Genomic DNA, 10,312 nt, shown 5'->3' with positions numbered 1-10,312 from the left:
TATATGAATGACCTAGTGGGTAAAAATGGCTATATTCCTGAGACTAATTATAATATTGGCAGAGTTTAGGAAAAAATGTGCAAACATATAAAGTCAAGGTAGTGAAACAGTAGAATAATCAGGGTTTTCCCACTTATTCTATAGAATAAAAAATAGCAATGAAGGGAGGTTGTGGCACTACATCATTTTCTGAAACGGAGATGAATGGAAGTCCTTGAAGCCAGTCAGGGTCTGGTCTGTTGTTGTGCTGTACTCACCATGAGATTAAGTCCAAACTGGCCTCTGTAATAAGAATTAAAGTGTCGCCCTGTTTCATAACGTGTAAACTCTCTCTCAAACTGTTACACATTTATGTAATTGATATTCAAACATTTTTCCCCTCGTCAAAAACGTCTTTAATATTCCAATAATTGCATAACAGTCCACCCAGTGTGTGAAATTTGGGTTACACAACAGACAAATCAAGTTCACTGTTGACTAGGGTGTTTTAAAAATCCCGAAAGCTATTATTTTTCTGTCAGCAGCTATGGGATTACCCAATTTCATATGATAGATCTGTCCAGTTTCCAGGGAAACATCCTTGTTACTGATCCCACGAGACGAGACGAGGACACGCTGCTGTGTGGGGAGTCTGGCAGTATCCATGAGCAGTAATTATTGGAGAGAGAAATCCCTTCAGTATTGTAGCTCAGTGCGTCAAATAACCGCTAAGAATAGCACGTCACACACTCCTCCGGGCTACGGAGCTTTAATGCTCGGAAAGGAAATTCACAAAACTTTCACATACCTGTGACTAATATCTTATAACGTAAAATGTGAATGTGTAACACCTGGCTGTTAAACCTCATTTTACTTGTGATTTACAGTCCGTAAGATCATTTTCACAGGGGTGAGGTGAGTACATAAGCTCTGGAAAGGTACTTCAATAATCTTACTATAGTTGACTAACCTCTTTAATCACCTCTGGCCACTGATTCAGCCTGAAAGTCTGAGTCGGCATAATGGAATACTTCCTTAAATCAGCACATATGATGACGCAAGTCTCTACACACCCTTCAATCCACAGCAGTCATCCTCGGAGTTGTGCTAATCACCTCTAGATACTGAGAATGCAAACAGAAATCAGACCATGCACTGATAAGAGCGAAGAATCCAGACTGGGTTCAAACCTACATTTGATTTGTCACCCCAGACCGACGGTGAACACACAGACTGTGGCATAGAAACTCACTGTTGACAGTAAAACAATGAAAGGAATATTTCAGGAATTGTGTCATTTTCTTCACTAAAAATGCAAATAACTGTATATCACTCTGTCACTCAGCTATGGGGGGAAACACTGAAGTATTTGTGGCTTTGTAAATCTTTCATATCTTTACAAATGCAAGGTATCAGGCGATGGATTTGGAGTCGAGGTAAATTGCGCTTGTCGTCGTGGCGTGGAGGCAAACTCGGCTGTTTCATCACCACCATGCTCACAATTAGACCCAGGCAGGGATCTCTGTCTGTCTCCCTCCCTGCTGTCCTCATATGCTCATCATTTTTCTTCTATACTCCCCCTCCCATCGCCTCGCTCTCGCTTCCCTCCTCTCTTTCTGTCGGGCTTACGCTGCCTGGTTCCTCCCCTGGGTTGCAGCACCGACGTATGTTGGCGTCATAGTGGTCTAATTTTACTGCTGTTGATGCTGATGTTAAAAGAAGCAATAGGCACCTGCTATTTCTGCCGCTACCCCTTCTCCCTTGGGCAAGCGAGGAGGTATTAATAGACGGAGTTAGTAGGCGCTGCATGGTCGCACATCCAGGCTTTATTGAGGGAAAAAAAAAGAGGCTCTGCTTAAGTGCCGGGGAAAACAGATAGGTACTTAGAATTCAGCTGTTATACAACATCACAGTGCTAACAAAACAAGATGCTAAAAAAGACCAGGTGAGTGCTCTGCAAGCAAGACTCAAGGAAGTAGCGTCGCATTTCAGCAACTTTAAAGTCTCTTCACCACATTCCAATTGTTTTATCTTTTTATTTGTCGGATGTACTTTGGAAGAGGCCCGTGTCCGTACAGGAAGCAGAGAAACGACTGCTGCTATCAAGGTGCTGTTGCACAAAAAGGGTGTGTCCACACACTGGAAAGGCACGGACGTCAGAGTAAGTTAGTTATTATTGTGCATAGTAGTCTTCCACTCGACGTGTCCGTCACACGCACACACCACGCATTTCCTGTGCGAAGCCATTTAGCAATCTGATGATCTCTTGGTGGTGAAATATTGATAAAAGTTGGAAAAAAGGCAAGTGAGGTGGAAGAATGAGAAGTAGAAGGGAGGGGTTGGAAAGGATTAATGGCATAGTGCGTAAAAAATCAAATGAAATCAATAGAGCATCTGATATGATAATCAATTTGATGAAACTCAGCAGAAAAGAAGCACAAGGCAGTCACACAATGACGACATGGCCAGATTTATATGGACTGGAAATCATCACTGGCCACTGAGTTAGTGATGACTTGTTTATACATTAGTCCTTATAATAAAAATGTGTGTTTAGGAAAGATTCTTTGTACAGAATATACTGAATTATGTTAAACCTGTGCCATACGCTCTCCTCCTGTCACACAAATGTTCAAGATTTCATGAAAACCATGTCGAGAAATGAATGTGTCTGTATGTTTCTGAGGGGGAGAAACACATAAGACTTATAAGTCAGGGGTTTGGCCCACATTAGGTCTTTGTGTGTTTGCCTGCAGACTGTCATTAAAGATAACAAGCTACATTAGTGAATTGAGTTTCTAGATCACCATCTTCAAAATTAGATACTTACATGTAGGCTACTCGTCATTCATGGCACAGCAGTATTCATTTCGGCCCAGTTGTGCTTCCAGAGGAGGTGCATTTTAGAGTCTAGTCTGTCTAGTGGGGATGAAGAGTTAGAGCAGGCTGAAGAAAACACACGACTTTGCAGACTGACACTTTACAGCTCATGTCCAGTTGTCTGACTGCCCTAGTCCAAACTGCTGTCAGTGCCTTTATGAATTATTTCTGACGACTCCCTTCTTCTTGCATTGTGCTGTAACTCTGTGTGCGCGTGTTGGTCTGTGGGAGGTGATATTTGTGCGACCTTCCGGGAGAACAGAATAGATTAGGCCAACGTACATCGTGGTCAAAAACGGTGCTTTCGGATCCTCTCGCGATTTGCCTTGTATAACCACAAGCGTGCATGTGTGTGTGCGCGTGTGCAGCGGTTGTCTTGCAACGAGCTGAGCACGTATTTTAAAAAAAAACACATCGTTTCGGTTATGAAAGCTCACGTTTTCCTGGTTCCCATATCCCAACAAGCCAATCTGATTGATCGGCGGTGAAAAACCCAGCTAGAAATAAGAAAGATGTCTGCGTTATACAGGAAAAAGCCCGTCTCTGCATTCTGCTGGCAAACAGCAGCGAGCGAGTCGCGGCAGCGTCCTAAATTTGGGCACGGAAGCTCGACGTCATCGCGCTATGCTTGCAAATCTAAAAAAATGGAAAGAACGCACTGACGTAGGAGCCCTGACGTGTAGTTAACCTTGGCAACAGACGGAACAATAAATAGAGCCAGTGGAGATGCAGAAAAAAACACTGCTATCCCTTATGGAGGCTAATTTTAGGCATTCTCATAATTGTCTGTTGAATACCACTGCTGTCCTACCCCCCCCCCCCCCCCCTCTCCGTGAGCGCGTTCACGTGCGCGTGCATGTGATAAGATGAGTGCCACAGACTCAACCAGACGGATATGTGAATTTAAATATCACTATGTTTTATTTACATATCTGACAAACACCATGAATCTTTACTCACTCTGTAAAAAAATAAAGTTTAAAATTTCATAAATTAAAAACAACTAATGTTTTCACAGAAAACTTCATAGACCACTCAGACCATCAAGGTTAAGACAAAGCACGTCAGTTTAAAGTTTTTTTAGTTTTTTTTTTCTTCACAATTACTCTCACATTCCATCAACCAGAAAACAAGATCGATAATAACTATTGCTCTGAACACATCGACACCACAACAAGTTATGTTATCTAGCACCATAAAATCATATGTTAACTCATTAAACGACTAAGTGGTATTAGTTGAAACATGCTGTTTTTTTTTACTTGCTACATCGGTGTAATAGGCAAGTTTAGATAAAGGCAAATAAAATCATAAATAATTTGCTTCCTGGTAAAAGTCCATTCGTATAGCCCTGTGATCCGCACATCTATCTCATACACCAAGGAAATGTGCTTGATATGAAGTATTACTGTTTTTGGAAGAGTCTTTAAAGGGCCAGCAGGGTTGGGGAGCTGAGGGAATCGGAGGACTGGTCGTTGCTGTTGCTTCCTCTCCTGTGGGCGATCCCACAAGATGTGAGGGTCTCCGACTCTGGGAAGGTGAAGACAAAAGAAGATGTGTAGGTGCTGCAGGCGGGTGTGCAGGTCACCACGGGTGTGCACAGGGGCTCATAGTCAACGTTGGCCGAGCTGTGAAGGGGCTCCCAGTCCTGAGATGCGTATAGGGAGTTGGACAGGTCGGCCTCTGGCACTGACCGCGCCGTCTCCATCTCCGTCTTCGCCAGGAGATCCAGAGACTCCTCCAGGACGGAGGAGTCCAGGTCTGTCATCTTGACTGCGCTGCTGGAGATGGTGGCGGTGGAGAGGACGGGGCTGCTGCTGGAAAAGATGGAGTTGGAGGTTGAGGTGAAGGTGAGCTGGCTGGAAGTGACAGTGGTTGTCTTAGGGATGGTGGTCTGTGGCTGGGAGGACACTGCCATGGACAGGCAGGGGTGGGAAGGAGTAATGGCCACCATGGAGAAGTCAGTGTCCAGCTCTGAGGGGATTTTGCAGATGGGTTGATGGGCAGCCAGAATGAACTCAAGCCTTTCCTTCTCCTTCAGAAGATTAGCAATATCGTTCTGCAGGCTGGACTTATCATCCTCGAGCTGGTCGGTTTCCTGCAGAGGAAGAGAGGAAGTGGCATTAGCTCGGTCGCTATTAGCTGTGGCGGGAACATTTTGATGAATGACGGTAAATCCGTGGCATACTTACAGCTTGCAGAGTGTCTGTAAGCTCTCTCCTCCTGTTGCGGCACTTTGCTGCTGCCTGCTTGTTTCTCTCTCTGCGAACTTTTTTCTTCTCTTCCTCCTCAGGTGACACCTGCACATAAATATTAGAAAACGGTTAAGCCTCCGAAAACCTCTGTGACAATTGGCACACTGCAACATTGGAAGTTATCCAACACTTGTAGAACACGGCCGGATGTTAATTACCTGTTCCATTCTGCCCCTCTTTGTAGAGATGTGTGCCCTGGATGCAGACCTCATGCCTGGTCTGGAGTATGCAGGGCTGGGGCTGGAGCTGTAGGGGGGAGCTCTGTGAGAAGGGGCCACCGAGGAGATTAAAGGCTGGACCATCCACTGCATATCTGGGCTCGTCGAAATCGCCGTGACAGTGGGGATGAAGGAGGAGGCACTTGATGCTGTCAGGTCAGTGAAATCCTGTGGGTAAGGAAGCAATAATCTCATGAGTACATTTAGTGGGAGGGGGGGTGCAGCATTGCAGGATGGTCTATAATAAGCCGGTTGGTTTAAAAATATCCATATGATGTCAGCTATGACGTTACAGTCTCTCTCTCTCTCTGGGGTTTCCAGGTGAATGAATGAAGCGAGCCTCAAAGCAGGTCAACTGGCTATTTCCAGTGCAACTTAACATTGGCTATTACTATTGTCATGCAGTTTATATGTATTATATTACGCTTTTTATTAATGAGAATATAACTAATTAACTTTCCAAGTCACATGCAAACAACTACACGTGAATACGGGCTACATTGTAATGAATGCCATTCGACTTGACGTACCTGAGACAGGGGGGATCCCATGCTGGAATAAGATCCCGCCGGTGACGGGTAGTATCCCACATTGTCCGCGGAAGGAGAAGCGGTGCTGCAGCGGGAGGAGGAATCGCACTCCGTGTTGAAAGCGGTAAACATCATGTTTCCACCCAAACCAACAAAAAAAAAAACACAAGCAGGAAGCAGGAAGATCCAAGCAAAATCAAACTTCAGTTGACTCGGAAAATCCTTCTCTGGTGTTCGGGAGAAAGTGGTTAAATTGTCGCTCCCGTGTGCTTTGCTCCTGTAGTTCTGCTACTGAAAGTTTGAATGCCAACTCTGAGAGCTCGGAGCCCTTTTATAGCCTGAGAAGGACGGGTCGATGACGTCGGTAAAGGGGAGCGCTCTTTTCGCGACAGCACGCGGAGGAAAAACAGCACCAACAGTCACGTAGCGACGCCGCGACAACGCAAACTTTCTTCTTCTACGTCGTTCAACACGCTCAACGACGAGGACGCAATGCAAACGCGCGGCGTTTAACGCCGAAAAGTAACATTTAACAAAACGTGTGTAGGAATGGAATATTCCAGAAACGGGATCCCCGACACGTCATTTTCCTAATATGGTGCATCCTGTAATTCGGGGCGGACCTTGCTGGGAAACGCACCGTCTGAATTGGCCGACAGCGACATGACGTTATGTAAGACAACAAACACCGCGGCTGTTGTGAAAACTGAACAAGTGGGATATTGGTCAGCTAAAGTACATCCTACACGGCAGAGGACATCCAAGATAAGTTCGGACATGTCTGTTCTGGACACACTGCTGGTACATTTAACAGTTTATTAATCTAGATCAAGATTGTGGGCATATAGGACAGTTCTGTATTTGGTGTATTTTTTTTTTTTTAGCTCACTGACGAGGACAAAATACATTCACACTTCCATCAGCAGGTTGTGTTTGGAGAAACAAATACAGGGTGACAAATTGTCTTTCCACTATCAGGCGCTACACCAACTTAACTAGCTCCTCCAACTCCACCATGCTCCCATCTTGCACCTCCCTAGTCAGTGTCATCCCCAAACAGGATCAGTCCCCTGTGATGGAGCATCAATATGAGGAGAGTCAACACAAATAAACTATGTAAATAATATAAATAGTAATGTATTAATAGTTGGATGTAATGGTAAAAAAAACATCACAGCCCCCATGGTTGTAGTTATGCTGAAAGTTTAATATGATTTGGTCTACCGGCTCCTGTTGAATCATCTCCTCATGTTCAAAGAGGGCAGAAGTCCCAAAACGCTGAACAAGCAGATTTACAATCTCTGAAAAGTAAGAGTAACATTTCTGCAAGGTGAGTTTCAAAACCTTGAAGACACAGATTTGTTACAATAATTTCAAATGTTTGAATTCACATGTTTGAATCCTATTATGGACTTTCAGAACTTACTTTCAACTCTTTAAATCTTTGGATATGTATATAATTTTAATGTATCCCCCATGGGAGGCAGGTTTTTTAGACTACCGTGCAAAAACCCAACCCTCAGTAAAAATGTCTCTTTTTAACTGAACGTGTCTTTCTAGCTTATCTGATTTGCATAGAATACATTCATTGGAGCGGGATAAAGAATGCTCATAATTACAAGTAAAACGTACGCTGGGCACGCACACAGTACAATACATGTCAGAGCATAGTGACTGCATGTGCGTTCTGCCCTCGGGCAGCGGCAGTACCTCGTTTTGTGCGCAATCCATGCAAGGGTGTGTTTAGTTGCAAAACGAGCTGATAACTGGTTTGTTATGTGTACTTTTCCACGACAGCAGTTTTTTTTTCTCCTCTTTTTTTTTTTTTTTCAAAAGGGTGTCCAAGTATGATCATAAAGGTCTTCCCCCTTAGACTGTGCTAGAGGGAATCCTCATGATTTACATAAGGAGCATGACTCATTGAAATGCACCCTTTGACACAGAGACCACAATCAGACATAATATTGCTCTTTGACCTATTTACTGTGTTCACAACATATTTTCATCTCCATGGAGTTCTGTTAAGGAACCATTAGTAGACATGGAGGAATATAGACAGTTATAGTTGTGTCTGCAAAGTTTTGCTGCTGGATTTTTGTTGATCTAGCATTTTAAAAAGTTAGGAATGGGCTGAGAACATAACCAGTCATTCTTACATGTATGCATGTTTTTTTTTTGTTTTTTCTGTAAAGCATCTTTGAGTTTAAAAATAAAATGTATTATTATTATTATATTATTATTATACATTCACATAAGTAGTTATTTATAGTTGAATAGGGGTATTACAACCGTTAACATGACGTTGATAATGGTCCAATGTGTTGATATAGCGGTCTTGTGGATGTAGGTTAAAGGAGTTAGGTTTTGTTTCCCGCGTTCGTGTTTTGTTGAACATTCCTGGTTGGCATAGCAACACTCCACCCCTTCGCGTCAGTGACGTCCTCGTTTTGCATAGCAACAACGATCGTTTGTGTTGTGACGACGCGCCACTCGGCAAAAGAAAACAAAAACCGGCTCCTCGTCGCCCTCTGTACTACAACGCGTCAGGACGCACGCGGTTCCAGGAAACGGCGTCAGAGTGAGAGCTCTGTCTGCGTCGCTCTGTCTGTGGAGCAGCGGAATGAAACAGGACACCAAACAACACGTTTACCTTCTGGGTTGTTTGACTACTTTCTGTTTGACTGGTTGGCAAGAGCAGCCCCTTCCAAACAGAAATATTTGCTTAGAACAATGTTTTTTGATCTTTAGAGTTAAGACGAATAGATAATAGACAGCTGGAAATAAACGATGGGTTAAGTAGCAAATAACTTGGGGAACATTACAATTAAGGCCTAATTACTGAGCACAATAATACAAATATAATAATAATAATAATAATAATAATAATAATAATAATAATAATAATAATAATAATAATAATTCAATTTGATGACAGCAACACAGAGGGTGAGATTGTCCTAAACTTTTGAATTTTGGGGAAAGCATTTTGAAATAGGGCATCCCATTAATTAACTCCCATTAACATTAGCCAATGCCTCCAGACTTTTTATGTAATTTTATTTTTTATTTCATAACTCATCTTAAAAATAGAATAACGTCTCTGTTGCACATAATTATAGCGAAAGTTCCATGATGCCTGCAGCAGTGGTGTTATTCACAGCAGCAATTATCTGTTTGCCTAATTAACATGAACTTTGAACGCTGATGTCACAGAGTCTAAAAATAACCCGGCAGGTCTGTGCGCATTCACGCTCAAGTTGCTTTGATGAAAACCACTCTTTGAGCCGTAGCGAGGGGTGTCTGCAGTGAAATGCCCGACCTTTGAACCCCTCTGGTCTTGAGCCCGCCGGCGGCTGAATGGGCTTAAACCGACCACCTAATGATGTGTCGGTAAATAACCCAAAAGGGGGGCTGTGACTGCCGGGAAGTAGCCGGGAAGCGCAGCCCCTCGGGGCGGGGAGAGGCCCCCTCTATTCACCGACAATCCCTTTCACTTCGGCGATATGTGAGGTCATCCAACACCCAGAACCAGCCTATACAATCCCGGTTAGGCTGTGTGGGAATGACGCTCGTGGAAAGTGTTGTGAATAAAATGCAATGAGATATCTGTGGCAGTGGAGGAACACAAACAATGGATGATCATCGCCAGTAAATCAGTCACCAAATTAATCCTCTGCAATCAGCCAATAATGTGACGCTACTGCATGATTTATAACTACATTAATAGATATACATCTGCGTAAGGATGCGTCGTAGCCCACATTCATCTCTTGTAGCCTGGTTAAGTGCAGGGGTTTGCCCTCGTCTTGTCCTAAAAGTAGCACAATGACGCTGTTATCAGGTACAATGCATGACGATCAGCGCGTGTTTCACTTTCTTGTGTGACTGTTGAGTGAGTGGGCCACACACAGCCACACGTCCGTCCGTCCATACCCGTCCGTCCGTCTGCGCGCGCTCTCTCTCCCTCTCTCTCTCTCTGTGCGCCACAGCGCGCCCGCGTCTCACCGGAAACGCCATATAAGGCTCGCTCAGTCCATTTCGGCGATTGGCTGCTCCACCACAGCGACAATTCTGTTGCTGGAGCTCTATTCATACGCAGAGACAGGTGGGAAAAGACGGTGTGATATATGGATGACACTTAATTCGGCGGCTCATAAATAATCCGCCAGTGTGCTGGAAGCCCTGCGCGTTAATTAAATCACTGGGTTTCACAATGTTGGTCCAAATGATAAGTTGGGGCAGCTGTTTTATTGCGATGGCTTTTATAGAGCACGCCAGCTGTGTTCCAATCTGGGCTATTAGGACGGGACACATACTAACTGTTTTACTGTTTGTTCACATAATGCATCGCCATCAGCTCCCTTTCTGCACCGACCGAATGAAGATACGTCTCGTGAACATATGTGGGGATGTATAGGGAACATAATGTATATGATGCAGATGCTGCATA

General features: G+C 43.9%; 1 protein-coding gene across 1 annotated transcript; it reads right to left on the bottom strand.

Annotated features, from left to right (window-relative positions):
* Positions 1–3,757: 3,757 nt before the first annotated feature.
* fosab (v-fos FBJ murine osteosarcoma viral oncogene homolog Ab) lies at positions 3,758–6,171 on the bottom strand. The gene is made up of 4 exons (XM_084030294.1): positions 5,863–6,171; positions 5,273–5,500; positions 5,052–5,159; positions 3,758–4,957 (listed from the first exon to the last, which is right to left on the bottom strand). Exons 1-4 carry the CDS (start codon positions 5,995–5,997, stop codon positions 4,286–4,288), a joined length of 1,143 nt encoding a protein of 380 aa, XP_083886420.1. The 5' UTR covers positions 5,998–6,171; the 3' UTR covers positions 3,758–4,285.
* Between the last annotated feature and the right edge of the window lie 4,141 nt (positions 6,172–10,312).

Source organism: Eutrigla gurnardus, assembly GCF_963514095.1.
Source record: "Eutrigla gurnardus genome assembly, chromosome: 16".
NCBI classification, from domain to species: Eukaryota; Metazoa; Chordata; class Actinopteri; order Perciformes; family Triglidae; genus Eutrigla; species Eutrigla gurnardus.
Note: the sequence above shows the minus strand (reverse complement) of the source record. Positions and strands in the feature narration are given on the sequence as shown.